Here is a 15293-nt window from a genome sequence, read left to right on the forward strand (position 1 = left end):
AGAGGTGGGACTGGGTCCGAGTCGGGCCAGTCTGGCCCGACCCGGCCGTGCTTCGGACCACGTCGGGCTGCACTTCCTCGGCACGATCAGCACGTCGTGTGGTGCCGGGTTGGCATGACTCGTCTCCCGCGAGGCCAAGGCACGACCCAATGGCACACCGGGCCCCTTCGGGCCGGGCCAAGCACGGGCACAACCCGAGCTCCGCGTCCCAGCCAGGCGCCACCCCACCATCACTGTCGTAGTCCCATCCACGACCTACCCAATGCTGGCCTTTGCCCGCCGCCGCTCGTTGCCCCCCCCCCTCCCGCGCAAGGTTGAGCTGCCAGTACGCATTGAGCACAATGTTGAACACCGAGAGGTCTGGCTTGACGTGAGTCACGATGTGCATGTGCAAGAAGAGCGAGACGACCGCGAGGTGCTGCCCTCGGTGCGCCAGTGCGGCAAGGATGGGGGAGTAGAACTCCGCATCATGCGTGACACCGTCAGCGGGCATGTTGTGGAGCAGCAACCGCTTGGCGTCACGGAGCAGGTCAGACTTGCAGTAGGCGGCGATGACAGCTTTGTAGGCCTTGAGGTCAGGCTTGATCCCCGTGCCCTGCAGTCAGGAGAAGAGCGTGAGCGCCTTGGGCGCGTCGTCGCTGTGGAGGGCGAGATGGATGAGGTTGGAGAAGAGGATGAGGTCGGGTGCCACAGCATTGTCCTCCATGAGTGGCAGGAAGGTGAGCGCGTGCTCGAGGTAGCCCACGCACGCGGGTGAGTGCCGTGATGAGTGTGGAGTACGGGAAGGAGTCGAGGGCGACGCCCCCGTTGCGCATCTCAAGGAGGAGGCTGGAGGTGAGGCGGAGCTCACTAGCGCGATGGGAGGATCAGAGGAGGAGGTTGTAGGGGATGAGGAGTGCAGGGTCGGGAGGTCCGACGCGAGGAGGTCGAGTAGAGCAACATCGCGGCACGGGTTGGGGAGGCAAGAGAGGAGTGCGCCGAGGAGGCACGTGGAGACGGGGCGGTGAGGGGAGAGCGCGGCAGCCTGGTCAGGCGTCGTGCACACGGTGAAGAGAACAGCCACGAGGGCAGGGACGTCGAGGATGCAGCCCTCGTGCTGGGGTTGTTGGAGCTCAGCGGAGTTGTGGTGGTGGTGGAGGGTGTGGGAGCTAGGGAGGTTGGGGTTAAGCCATATGGATTTCACGGCCGGGAGGTGGCGGTGCGAAGGGGACAGAAGCACGGTGGCCATAGCCGTGGGCCACGAGGATAAGGAGGACACCCTGGCCAGCCGCGCCAAAGCGTGGGCACACCGAAGCTTTTCGCTGCCCGAGTTTTGGCCCCACGTGGGCGCAGAATTGAACCGCGCGTGGGCACACCAATATTAATTGGAGAAGAAAAAAAAGATGCAATTGGGGAACATAAATTTTATTAATTGCAAATACATGCTAGTACACAGCCTCGTTAAAAACCTTACACCCCAGTGTGGGGTTTTCCCCGGTAAGGAAAAGAGTACCGCATACTATTACAAAGATAATTAATCCTCGTCTTCAAGCTCGAGATCGGCCATGACATTCGCGATCTCTGGGTCCTCTAGTTGGTGCTGCTGTCGAGTTTCCACAGCCTCCCAGTCCTTGAGGCAAGTGAGTGCCTCGACCATCTCAGGCGTAAGAGACGACCTTCGTTCTTTGATTATTCTTCCCGCTGTTCTGAATGTTGATTTTTAAGATATAGATGATATTGGCACAAGAAGAACATCTCGTGTGAATTGGGATAGCACAGGAAATTGACGTTCGTTGTCGTTCCACCATCCAAGGAGGTCTATCTGATCACCATCCTGAAATAGTGCATCACGAGAGACATGATCTAACTCGAGGTAGTGGTTTAGCTCTGCGTTGGGGTTCCAAGATGACTTAGCCGGCTGAGTTGAGGAAGAAGAGTCCTTGCGCTTCAGCTTCTTCCACATGTTAGCTGCCATAGTTTTTCTTTTCTCATTTTGTGCTGGTTCAAACCTCGGGTTAGGTTGAACAAACTTCTACTACATACAAAAACTCAAAATATCTCAGATTTAACATGTGAGTAAGCAGCTGAGTAATCAAGATCAAGTGCATCGCCAATAAAACGGAAAGCGAGATCTAATTTCTCCCACTTCTTACGTGGATCAAAGACGAGAGCAAAACAATATAAGTGTGGAATAGCATCAAAATATTTTAAGTATTTTTCTTTCATTGCATTAACAGTAGGGACTAGCATTTCTTTTGTACTATGCTCATTAAACGTGTCAACAATTTTCATAAGCCATTCAAGAATTAGAGGAGATGTAAGTTAGTAAATACCAGACAGTTGTGTTGATGCGTTATAGAATGGTTTTAAGAGACGACATAAACTTGTAGCAACTTCCCAATCTGTGTTAGTAAGCAATATGCCTATACCTTGAGCTTTGATAAAATTGTTGAAAATGTCCTCATACCCTTTTACCTGTTTTAGTATAGTGTCTGTTGAGTTCCAACGGACTTTCATGTCAAGGCCGAGTTTTCTTGGTTTCAGACCGTTAATCTTGCAGTACTCCTTGAATTTGTTGTACGCCAATAGGGAGCTCGAAAGAAAGTGAATAGCACTATGGATATTGTTTACATATTGACTTACCTACGACATACCTTCCTGTACCATGAGGTTGATGATGTGGCATATACATCTTTGGTGGAGAACATATCCACCAATGCAGCTCTGCATATATGGTTCCAGTGTCTTCATGGCCGATGTGTTCGCCGATGCGTTATCCAATGTAATAGAAACAATCCTATTTCCTATCCCATATTCTTGGATAACCTCTAGGATAAGTGCGGCTATGGCCTCTCCAGTGTGCGACTCATCAATAACCCTGAATCCTATGACCCTTTTGTTTAGCTTGTACTCGTTGTCTATGTAATGGGTAACAACACTAAGGTAGCATGTCCTCTGGTGTGAAGACATCCAAATGTTTAATGTCAAGGCAACAAAAAAGCTTACGACCCAAAAATTTGCTTCAGAAAATCTATTTTTTCTTGGTACCTTCTCATTATATGTCTCTTGGTGGTTTTCCTAGACACATTACTGTACTATGGACAAAAAGCTTTTTGTATCATTCTTTCAAAGCTAGCACTTTCGCCCATCCTAATGGGTAGATTTTTCATAACTATATGCCTAGCAATTTCATTGAGAGCTATTTGCGGATCATAAACCCATGTACTTATAGAGCTATCTGCAGAGATGTTCAGTTGAGTTTGCACTCTTCCGCCTTGTTCTCACATGGCAAACTTTTTCAAGCATACCGGATAATGGCGGTTTAGATGCGCTGTACCACCACGCGAGCCTGTAGAATATTCATTTTTGCAATAATTACAAGTTGCAGACACTACAACCAACTTACCATTGCACATTTCTTTATTCTTAGTGAAATGCTTCCAAAATTCTGCTCCCCCCGTCTGCGGAGCAGATGGCCCGGCAATGTCATTGGTCGTCAACGTCTCCACAACGGGGTAGTTGGTCGGTTCTTCCTCCAGTATGGAATAGCCTTCGCCTTTGTGTTGCTCCTCCTCCTCGTAGCCGTACACACCGTCCAAATGATAGTCGTCTATCCCATAGTCTCCCATGCTTAGGGACAGAGGACGTGGATCGGGAGCCTCAGGCATGGATGAACCAGGACTTGCAGAGCTACTGCGCACACCGTGCCTTATTATGCTTTTTTCCTACCAGTTCTACCACCATGGAGCATATTTTTGTGTGTGAGGATTTGATGTTGCTAGTGTGAAACTGTGAACTATGAAGATTGTGAACAAGAGCTGGTGACTCGGTGGCGAAACGAGCAGCAAAAACATAGATTATAAAGGCATTATGTGAACGTTGATTATTTGCCCATTGCCTCTTTTGCCCATTTCCTCTCTAGTCATATATGCTCCCTCTTTAGTCATATCATCACTGCATCGACATACACTACTACAAAACATGCCATAAGTAGCGTCCTATCAGTACCGGTTGTGCAAAAATAGCTACTGAAGATGTATCAGTGCCGGTTCTTAATCTCTCGCACGCGAAAAATAAGTAATCCGCTAAGAACTGGCACTGAAAAGGACTATAAGTGCCGGTTCGTGGCTGGAACCGACACAAATACTTCAGTACTAGCTTCAGCCATGAACTGGCACTGATAGTCCTTTTTAGTGCCGGTTGGAGCCACCAACCGACACTATTTGTGTCCGGACCTGAATTTGGTCTCCAATCCAATTTTGGCTCCGTCGGCTCGGTCCTCACATCCAGAGTCTTATCTATTTCCTCACAGTCACGTCCAAAGAGCGAGCCTTATCTCTTCCTCAGCAGCCTCACTGAATCAATCCCCTCCTCTCTCCCTCTCCCTCTCCCTCTCACTCTCCCTCCGTCGGTCTGGCAGGCTTTGTGAGCATCGATTGATGCATGAAGAACCTTTTGCTACTGTTTCCAGTCAAAAGAGAGAAAAAGAAAGCATGGAAAGGTCATGCATGTCAAATACATAAGTTGTCCTAGCTACCAGCACCACATTTCGGTTTCGCCATTTCCATCGGTTGAGGCTCTACTTGTGGCATCTAGCGGCATGCCATCTTTGGCGCACCACAGCACAGTGCCAGTGCCAGCCCTACCGCCCAGTTATCAAATCACGCAGAGAAAAAAATTCAGTGACACGCACGCTAAGACATAGAGAGAGAGAGAGAGAGAGAAAGAGAGAGAGAGAGAGGCTAAGCTGACGCGAGAGGAGAGCTTGAGCAGCAAACGCAACCACCCAACGTAATGTTACAGACTAACAGGAGCCGCTCCACTCACACACATAGGGTCACGGGCACACAACACACTCTCTCTCATCTCGTCTAGTCAAAGATGGGATTTGCATGAAAAGGATTGACGAGCAGGACAGGCTCAGGTTAGCTGGGCGCAGGGCGAATAGTGCTTGCAATTACGTCGCAGGACGCAGGGGTGCATACATTGCTAGTGGGTGGCAATTGGGTACGCGCAGACAGAGGGATGGCTCCACCTCCACGTCTTGCCGTGGCAGGTGTTGAGGTTTCGAAAGGCACGCGCGGGGCGCCCAGCCACCCACGAGCGAGTCTGCAAGTGCACGAGAGCTCAGAGCTCCTCTGCAGTGTGCTAAAGCAAATAAGCTGGAATTTTACCACCGCGGCATGTTCATGTTACTGTGCCAACGTGACTTGACACGACGTGCATGGGACGCAAATGTGTCTGGCCTGGCTTTGCTGCCAGCTTTAACCGCGCGCGGGCCGGGCTCCACACGTCGTGCAGTACGTCCGCCAACCTGTGGAAAAAGTACGTTCTAGGCCAGGCATGTTCAAAATGATTTGGGCTGAGGCAGCGAGATTCATCTGCTGCTGAGGCAGCAGGTGAGTGGATTCTGACTGGCCGACATGCCATTTGCGTGTCGACGGGCCGTTTACATGCCGTCGAGCCGATGGGCCATTTGCGTGCTCACAGGCTGATTGTCCATTTGCGTGCCAATGGGCTATTTTTGTACTGTGCTAGCCCAAGCATGGCCCAATATTTGGGCCGAACCGGACTACCCATAGTGTCCAGACCCTGGGCATAGCACGGCCCGCGTATCAGTGTCGTGCCGGCTCGGCCCAAATTTTCTCGTGCTGTGCCGTGCCAAATCATTGTGCCATGGGTTGCACAAATTTGGCCCGGCCCCAGTCCCAACTCTAGGTACTAGTATTTGCCAAGGCAGCAAATCTATGATCAAATTGTTCGTCGAGTATGATGGGCAGGGTTGTGATCCATTCGATGATTTGAATCCTTTGCTATTGTCAATTGCACTTCAAGTTTGCATCCACCAACACATGCAATGCATGCACACACTTTATTAGAAGGTTATCCAGGAACACTTCACTGTCAGACCAAAGCGATCTAGAGTCTAGTTACCCATGACCTGGGGAACTCAGTCCTGTTGTATTGAAGTTCTTTCTCTGTGAGTAACTTGTGGCTCATGAGATGTATGCTTCTAGTTCATCAGTTAAAGATTGCGAGGCCCAAGAGATGTATTTGTTTTCCTTGATACTGATGTATTACTAATTAAAGGATCAACTGACAAACTTGTGGCCGTCTTTATGTGTACACTAACACCAATCCCATGATACTGGTTTGCTGACGATATTTGCATATTGCATATCATGTTTAGATGTCAAATTAGACCTGAAGCAACACCATGTCGTTTTGAGAAATGGAGTGCTCTCAATTGGGCTCACAACATTGGATACAAACCAAGGCCCAAGACTCAAGGTGAGCACCCAGCAGGCCAGCAGTGTGCACCCCACCTCGGGCCCCTAGAGCAACTCAGCCCGTTTAAAAACCATTGGAACGACCCCGAACCGTCCCAACCCAGCAAGTGATGGAACTTGTTTTGAAACCATCTGGAACCAACCCAACCTGGCCCATGTATTAGACATGCATGTTGGGTCACAAACCCGTCTCAACCTATCTCAGCCCGGACCATGAACAAAGCTAGGGGCCATAGCACCTAGGGGTGGCAACGGATCGGATCAGGCCTGGGTGGAGCAAGAATGCACCCAACTCGAAAGCTGAATCTTCAAACCCGACCCGACCCTGAAATCAATAGCGAGTGTAAAATCACGCCCACCCCCAACCTCAACGGGGACTCGACACCCGACGGGGCAACTCGAAACCCAAGAGCTTTGAGCTGTGACTCATGAGACATCTCATCTCAGCTTCACCACCAACCCGCTGCCATCGCCGCCAGGGCCATGACTCCCTCTTGTCCTCCACCGACGTGGGTGCCGCTTTGCCCTTCGGCTCCGCCTCGCCCACCGCATACACAGCACTGTCCAACGTGCAGATCCAGAGACAACAGTGAGGGTGGTGTCATCAACGTGTGAGACTGTGGGCAGAGGGAAGTTGAGGCAGGAGGTGGAGAGGCAATGTCAGAGGAGATAGCGGCAACCGGGTTTTGACCGGGTATGCGAAGAACTCGATGGTGGCGCTTAGCGATGGCGTTCGATGGTGGTAGGGATTCGGTCGGCTCCCTTCGATCTCCCTGATGTGCGGGGACACTAGGGGCTCCCCTGAGCGCTCACTCTCCTTGGTGCACGATGGTAGCAAGGGCTCCCCCATCAGTGGTCAGCCACCAATCCCTGCCCATGATTTGGTTAGGGATCGAGAGGGTCGCTAGTTGGAATTTGCTTCGGGAGAGAGATAGAGGACAGGCTAGTTGATTGGTTTTGGTTTGTTGGAGAAAAAGGCAGCAGCACAACAGCTTGGAGAGGAGGCGGGCGATCGCTGTGTTTGAAGGTGGAAGACGACATGAGGCTCAACCACTCAGGACACCAGGTGGGCAAACGGATGATGCGGCCGTGGGATGAATTGGCCAACATTCAAGGCTCGTGGGGACTCATGGGTGCAAAAGCTGCTTGGCCCCGGACCCAACCCGATGGCCCCATGGGTGGAATTTTACACCCGAGCCCGCTATAGCAAACATGCCCTTAGGGAGATTATAGCGACCATTTTAGGAATGTTTACAATTTTAGTGATTAATGACAATATAGTCAATGTGACTAATATTTTTTTCAAGTATATGCCTTAGTAGGTCTCATGGATACAATATATGAAGAAGCCATCGCAGTTAGGACAAAGATTGATTGAACCAGAGAAGTCCCAGGAAAATTGGTAACGCCGGATAGTCCAGCGTAGAATATTTTGTACTCGCCAAAGCTTTTTCCCCATGTGTTTTGAACATGCTGGATGGTTTGGTGATATGAAGATGGTGCATGCCAGAGTATTTCTAGAGGAAGGAGTTGAAAATGCTACATGCCAGAAGGTTTGGTGTTCAGAGTTGCACACGCTAGATGGTTGCGCTGGAGTATTCTTTGCAGAAAAGGTCACAACAACTACTTGGTGTGGCTGTATACGCCGGATGGTCTGACACTCTGAAGATCATGCAAGCTGGAGCATTTCCAGTGGAAGGAGAAAATACACAACAAACCGGATGGTCCGACGATGAAGAAGTTGCTACACCGGAGTGATTTCTCCAGAGAAGGTCTCAACGGCTAGTTAGGCGTGGTTGTACACGCTGGATGGTTCGGTGATGAAGATTGGCTACATTGGAGTATTTTGCACAGAGACAAGTGCCACGGTTTGGCTCGAGTGTACACGTCGTATGGTCTGGCAATAGAGTTGAAGGCAACACTAGAATATCCGGAGTTCAGAATGAATTTGAGTGCAGTTCTAATGGCTAGTTTATGGAGGATGTACACGCCAGATGGTTCGGTGAGTACAATCTATTTAAACCGGATCATTCGACGTATATAGAAAAGTTGAGCCGTTGGGGCAACAGGTAGTCTGCAAGGTTGAGGCTATAAATAACCCCCCTACTCGGTCATTTGAGTATGCTGGAGTCCAAAGAAACTTATATACACTTGAGAAGACATATAAGCCACCAAAATTCTTAAAGTGATCAACCAAGGCAATTAAGCATAAGATTAGAGAGTGATTAGTGCTAATAGGCCTAGAGAGAGTTGTTTCTAGGTGTTGCTGCCTATAGTGGATCAAGGAGTGATCCTACATTGTACCAAGTGACACACCAGCACCTTAGAGTCTTGATGACTCGCCAACACCTTGGTCCTTAGTGGCTCAAGCTTGTTGATCCTCCGACTTGGTGTGGAGCGGTGGCAAAAAGTTTTTACAGGAACTCGAAGACCTTTGCCTTAGTGGCTTAAGCTCTGAAGTGAAAACGATGACAAGTGACCGGAAGAGAGACTTGTGGTGAGGCTTTGCCTTGGTAGCTCGACGGCTCATCCTTTTTGAAGCCTTGGTGGGTCAAGAGCCATGACCCGAAGAGTCTTGGCGACCAGGAGCATATCCATGGTGGAGGTCCAACGTGGACTAGAGGTGGTGTTTATGCCATCGATACTACAGGATAAAAATCTCTTATACCGAGTTTGCTCTCTCTACCTTATTTACATTTTCGCATTTACATATTTGCAATTTACCTTCCTAGATAGGTTGCAATCCCTTTTGAACAATAGAGTAGACACACTAGATAAACCTAAATCACATTTAGATAGAAATTGATATAGTTTATCTTGTGAAGTTTTTGAAACCGATTAGTTTTAGGTGCTCTAATTCACCCCTTTTTAGGATGTCATCGATCCCTTCAAGTGGTATTAGAGCTAGGGCTTACACCATTTCTACAATTGTTATAGAGCCTCACACCTTTTACAAGGTTTCGCCTATTCAAGTGGCATTTGAGCCATAGTCTTATTTTGACCGTTTAGGCTTCATAGCCTAGTGAGTTGTGATGTCCAAGGATGGGATAAATACCGGTAGTGCTCCACACTTTGACAACACAAATTTCTCCGTTGGAAAATTCTAATGACTTGTTCTCTACAAGCCAAAGGTTTAGATGTTTAGAATCATCAAAAAAGGGATGAGGCAATGCCTCACAAACAAGACGAGGCAATGCGATGCATGGTGAAGGGTATCATTTTATCATCTCTATGCAATCATGCTTTCAATCGTGTATATTCACTCAGCAATGCACAGGATATTTGGACTAACTTCATTGAAATACATGAAGACACAAAGGATATGTGCAATGAGAGATATCATGCGCTAGTCTCTAAGCTTGATAGCATTAAATAACTTACCCATGAAAGTACTAGTGACATGTACTCACGTTTAAATATTCTTGTCAATGGAATCAATGGGCTAGGTTTAATGCCAAATGGAGATAGTCAAGTGTTGAGAAGAATACTTCAAGCTCTTTCTTCTTTAATACAATTTTATAGTCTCCATCATCTATGACAACAACGAAATCAAGAAGATGATTCCAAGTCAAGTGCTCAACAAGATCACCGCCCATGAGATGATTATGAACATGGGGGTTAAAGCTCCTTCCTCATTCGACACCAAGAGCTTTGCCCTCACAAGCTAGCAAGGTTATTGCCCACACATGAAGCCAAAGATGAGGAGGAAAGAGAAAGAGTTAAGCTCAAGTGAAGATAATGGTGATAAAGATGAAGAGAGCGATGAAGTAGATGAGGATTGCAGCTCAAGTGACAAAGAGATGGATCCCAAGGTCGCCAAGCTCATCTCATAAGTGAAGAAGAACCTCAAGAGGATCAATGCCAAGGTTGATCATCTAATCTTTATGAAGAACTTGGTTAGTACAATTGATCATATTAAGAAGGAGAAGAAGACCAAGATCAAGAAGTGGGAGACAAAGGGAAGAGGCAAAACATTTGCATGGATAGGAAGATGAAGATTCAAGATCAAGTGATAAGAGCTTCACCACCCACACCTCCAAGAGAAACTTTTCATCAAAGTTGTCATCACACAAACCGTCACACAAGCCATCATCATACAAGTGCCTTATAGATAAAGGTATTGAAAGCGATGTAAGTGATGATGAATCCGATGAGGATTCTCTCTCCCAAGAAGAACTCATTGGTTTGATCAATGACCAATAAAGGGCCTTCAAGAGAAAAAAAATCTAAATAACTAAAGAAATTCAATGCCATTAATGGAATTCATGCTAACTTTGTGTCTAATTATAAACAATTATTGAGCAAAATTGAATTGCTAAAAAAGGAGCATGAAGAGCTTAAGACAAAATTTGAGGGCATTAAATCTCAACCTAAGGCCTCTTTGAAGTAATCTACCTCTTTCTTTAATGTTATCTAAGGTATATGCTTCCACTTCTTATGATGATTTGATTGATTTATCTGGCTCACCCCTTTGCAATGAGACAAGTATTAAGAATATCGTTATAGAATTATCTAATGAACTCATTGCACAAAAGAATGTTGAGCTCAAGTAATAAGTGGAGAAGCTCAAGAAGGACTTGGCAAGATTGTACTCGCTGGAGTATTCTTTGAAGAGAAGGTCTCAATGGCTACTTGGTTTGGTTCTATACATCGGTTGGTCCGGCGCTCTGAAGATGGTGCATGCTAGAGCATTTCTAGTGGAAGGAGAAAATGCACAACAAACCAGATGGTCCGACGATGAAGAGATCCAGATGGTCCGACAATGAAGAGATTGCTATGCCGGAGTGATTTTTCCAAAGAAAGTCTCAACAGCTATTTTGGTGTGGTTATACACGCCGGATGGTCCGACGATGAAGATTGGCTATGCCAGAGTATTTTGCATAGAGAGAAGTGTCATGGTTTGGCTCGAGTGTACACGATGGATGGTCCGACGATGGAGTTGAAGGAAACACCGGAATATCCGGTATTCAGAATGAATTTGAGTGGAGTTCTAATGACTAGTTTGTGGAGCATGTACACGCGGAATGATCTGGTGAGTACAATCTGTTTACACCGGATCATCTGGCATATACAGGAAAGTTGAGATGTTGAGGCAATGGCTAGCCCGCGGGGTTGAGGATATAAATACTCCCCACTCGGTCATTTATGTGTGCTGGAGTCTAGAGAAGATTATATATACTCGAGAAGACATCCAAGCCACCAAAGTGCTTAAAGTGATCATCCAAGGTAATTAAACACAAGATTAAAGAGTGATTAGTGCTAAAAGGCCTAGAGAGAGTTGTTACTAGGTGTTGCTAAAAGTGCATCTAGGCCCCTTATGTTGATTTTGATGATTGATGACAAATGATTAAGGGGTTAATATGTTCAATGAGTATTTGAATAGGTAAAAATCCCAACGATTAAAGCTAAACGATGTGGGCGATCCCCAAAAATGAAGAAAGAGGATGACGGTTGAATATTCCTAATGTTATAGCATTTTATTTTTGTTTGAGTATAGAAATGTCGTTCTATTAAGAGGGATGCAATGACAAAAGCTTTGCCATGAACCTAGAGCTCGAAGTTTATCTTTCAAATAAGGGACACAATTCACAACACAGACATGTTGGTTAAAAACTCTGTTGAGATCAAAAGTTTTAATGTTGGTTGGAGTGTCTGATGTTCCTCAAATCCTAGGTTCTTGGGTTTTTGATTTTGATTTAATCAGATGTTTCGATTTCTAGATCAAAAGTTCCAATATGGACCGGAATGTCTAGTGTTTCTAAAATCTTAGGTTCTCGGGTTGGCTTTATCTGGTGCTAATCAGAAGTTCCGATGTTGTGATCGGAAGCTCTGATCTAAGTCGGACTATCTGATTTCCTCTTATTCCTAGGTTCTTGGTTTTGAATTTTGTTTCTAATCAGAAGTTCCTATGTGTCAAGTCAGAGTTCCGATGTGTCTATTTCTCCAATTTTTGGTTTGGATCGAGCAAGTCGATACTGTTACTTTGCACAATTTGAAAGTTCCAATCTAAATATCAAAAGTTCTGATGTGGGCTGAGAAAGTGCATAATGGCTAGTCTTTTAGGGTACCCTATATATACCTCCTCACCCTCACCTCTCTGGGCTACTGGTACTTTGAAGAAGAAAAACATTTCTAGAGCCCCAAAGAGCACCTCTCCTCTCCCTTGCTTTGTGTTTTGTTTTGTGAAAGGGATTTGAGTGAGAGATCTAGTGAAAATGACTTTGAGTTCATCTTTGAGCACTAGGGTTCATCTCCAAGCTTTGCTTTGTGCGCATTTATTACTCTTGGAGATTGAGGTCTCTTAGACGGCTAGGAGTCACTCATGAGCCCCAATCAATTATGGCGTGCCGTAAGAAGTTTGTGAAGGCCGGATTCCACCTCTAAAAGGGAAGGAATACCAAGTGGAAGCGAGGAGTGCTTTGTGCAACCTCGAGAGGAAAGGGGTTGAAATAGACCTAGCTCAATTGCGTTGGAGCCCCTCAACGAAGACGTAGGATTCCCTCTCAAGGATTCAAACGTTGGGAACAGATCCATCATGTCTCCGCTCTTGGTTATTTCTATCCTCTTATGTGATCTCGAGCAATTAGTTCATTATCTTGATTTAGACTTATGCTTGCTAGTTCTATCTTAAATTGAGTAGCATCATACTCTGCCGCATCTTGCATTGGGTAGTTTAACTCATCCTTGCTCGTAGTTCTAGATTTGTTTCTTTTTAGACAAATCTAAAGTTTCGGTCGTTTACATTGGAACTTCCAATGTCAGTCGGAATATTTGATATCTAATATCGGAACATCTAACCTGTTTTCGCTATGCTATTTTAATATTTTGAAAAATTGCCTATTCACCCCCCCTCTAGATCGGTATCTTGATCCTTCAATTGGTATCAGAGCTTAATCTCCTTAGTCTTAACCACTTGGAGAATTCAAGATGATAGAAAAAGAGGAAGGAGCTAGAATCCCATATGAGTATCCAAATGCATCTTCATACATATCAAGTTCTTCCAGTAGAGCACCTTATTTTGATGGTACACATTATGTCGCATGTAAGCATAAGATGAAAATGCATTTGAAATCTATTAACCCTTCTATTTGGTGTATATTAGAAAATGGCTATACTGTGTAGGATCTAAGCAAGCCCACCTTCGAAGATGATCAAAATGAACACAAGAATGCTCAAGCCGCAAATGCAATCTTTAGCGCATTGAGTGGAGATGAGTTTAATCGGGTGAAAGGTCTTCCCAAAGAAATTTGGGATACACTATGTGATGTTCATCAAGGTACATCAAGTTTCCGAGAGTCCAAGATTGAGCTATTGAAGAGCAAGTTGGATCGTTTCACCATGGGTGATGATGAGACGTCAAGTAATATGTACAACCATCTAAGTCTATTTGTGAATGAAACCAAAGGGCTTGGACGCAAGGACATGATTGACAACTTCATTGTCAAGAGGATGATCCGCTATATCACTCCAAGAAATGTCACATTAGTGACACTCATCCACGAGAACAAGACTTCAATGATCTCACACCTCATGATGTCCTTGGAAGAATCCTAGCGCATGACTTCAATGATCTCAACAATCAAAACTCAAGCTCAAATAAACAAGATCTAGCTTTGAAAACAAGAAAAGAAATAGAATCAAGCACAAATGAAGATGAGAGTGAAGACCATCGAGACAAGGACAACATGGCACTCTTCGTCAAGAGTTTTAACAAGTTTCTCAAGAAGAGTGGCTACAACAAGGATGGTAGAAGGAAAACCTTCAGCAAGTCAAAGGGAAGACATTCATTAAGAAGATGCTATGAGTGTGGCAAACCGGGTCACTTCATAGCCAATTGTCCAAACAAAAAGGACATGAAAGATAATGAGAAGAAAGAGAAGTACCACAAGAAAAACAAGAGCAAGTATCACAAGAAGAACTACAAAGTCCAAGCTCACATTGGTGAAGAGTGGGACTCCAACGACTCTAACACCGACTCCGATGAGGTTGAAGGTGTCTACACCATTGCTTTTGCAACCACTCCACCGACCAAGTCACACTTTGATCATTCAAGCGATGACGAGAAACCCATTTGTCTTACAGAAAAAGGGCGCAAGGTATCATCCACTACCAAATCCCATGATATTGATGTTACTATTGAGGATGGTAGTAGTAGCGATAGTGATGATGATTTGCTAAATAATTTAAGCAAGATATCTTTATCTAGCATGTGTGAATTGCTTGAGACAATAGAAGGTCAAGAGGAAACTCTCGAGAAGTAAGAAGAATTTCTCATCTTTGAAAAACAGAGAAACCTGGAACTCGAGAAGGCCCTTGCTAAAGAGAAGAAGAAAAATGAAAATTTGGCTAAAATGCATGAGTTAGCCAAAGCTTCAAATGCTAATATTGATAATTCAAATGAAATACTTCAAAAGAAATTTGATTGCTTACATAGAGTTCATAAAGCTCTTGAAGTTGAATTTGAAATTGTCAAGAATAACACCTCCATCTCTAATGATGCATCTTGCTCTACAAACATCTCAAATAATATTGATTGTTCTAGATGCAAAGATATTGATATTGATGCTTGTGTTACTAACTTTAAATCTATGCAAGCATTAGCAAGTCAAAATGAGAAGCTTGTGGGACTCCTTCTATGAGGAACTGTCCAAATAGTATTCGAATTAATCATCAGGAGGATCATTATTCATAATCACAACCTCGATGATTAATGATAATACCATCCCAGTAGCTCCGACACATGTTTTGTGCCCAAGATCAGAACCCATGCCTTTCCAACATAAGCAATCATGATCAAGTTTAATAAAGAGCGAGTAATTAAATCATATTACAAGTTCTTAACCATTTACAAGTTTAACAATTTACAGCAAATGAGATCTAGGAGGATACTAAAGCTGATCAACTCCTGCCAAAAGAGAAACTACATATCAGAAATAAAAGCTAATGATAGCAAAAGATGGGTGAAGCCATATGCCCTTAAGCTTCACCCTTAAAACGTGACCTCCGAGTAGTTGCCTACTCATT

General features: G+C 45.3%; 1 protein-coding gene across 1 annotated transcript; it reads left to right on the plus strand.

Annotated features, from left to right (window-relative positions):
• Window positions 1-13954: 13954 nt before the first annotated feature.
• On the plus strand, window positions 13955-14530 carry LOC133884838 (uncharacterized). The gene has a single exon (XM_062324411.1). The coding sequence runs from the start codon at window positions 13955-13957 to the stop codon at window positions 14528-14530; it is 576 nt and encodes a 191-aa protein (XP_062180395.1).
• The last annotated feature ends 763 nt before the right edge of the window (window positions 14531-15293 follow it).

Source organism: Phragmites australis, chromosome 1 (genome assembly GCF_958298935.1).
Source record: "Phragmites australis chromosome 1, lpPhrAust1.1, whole genome shotgun sequence".
Taxonomy (NCBI): Eukaryota; Viridiplantae; Streptophyta; class Magnoliopsida; order Poales; family Poaceae; genus Phragmites; species Phragmites australis.

Coding starts and splice junctions, on each gene's coding strand:
- LOC133884838 (XM_062324411.1), top strand. CDS start 13,955: ATGGCACTCTTCGTCAAGAGTTTTAACAAGTTTCTCAAGAAGAGTGGC.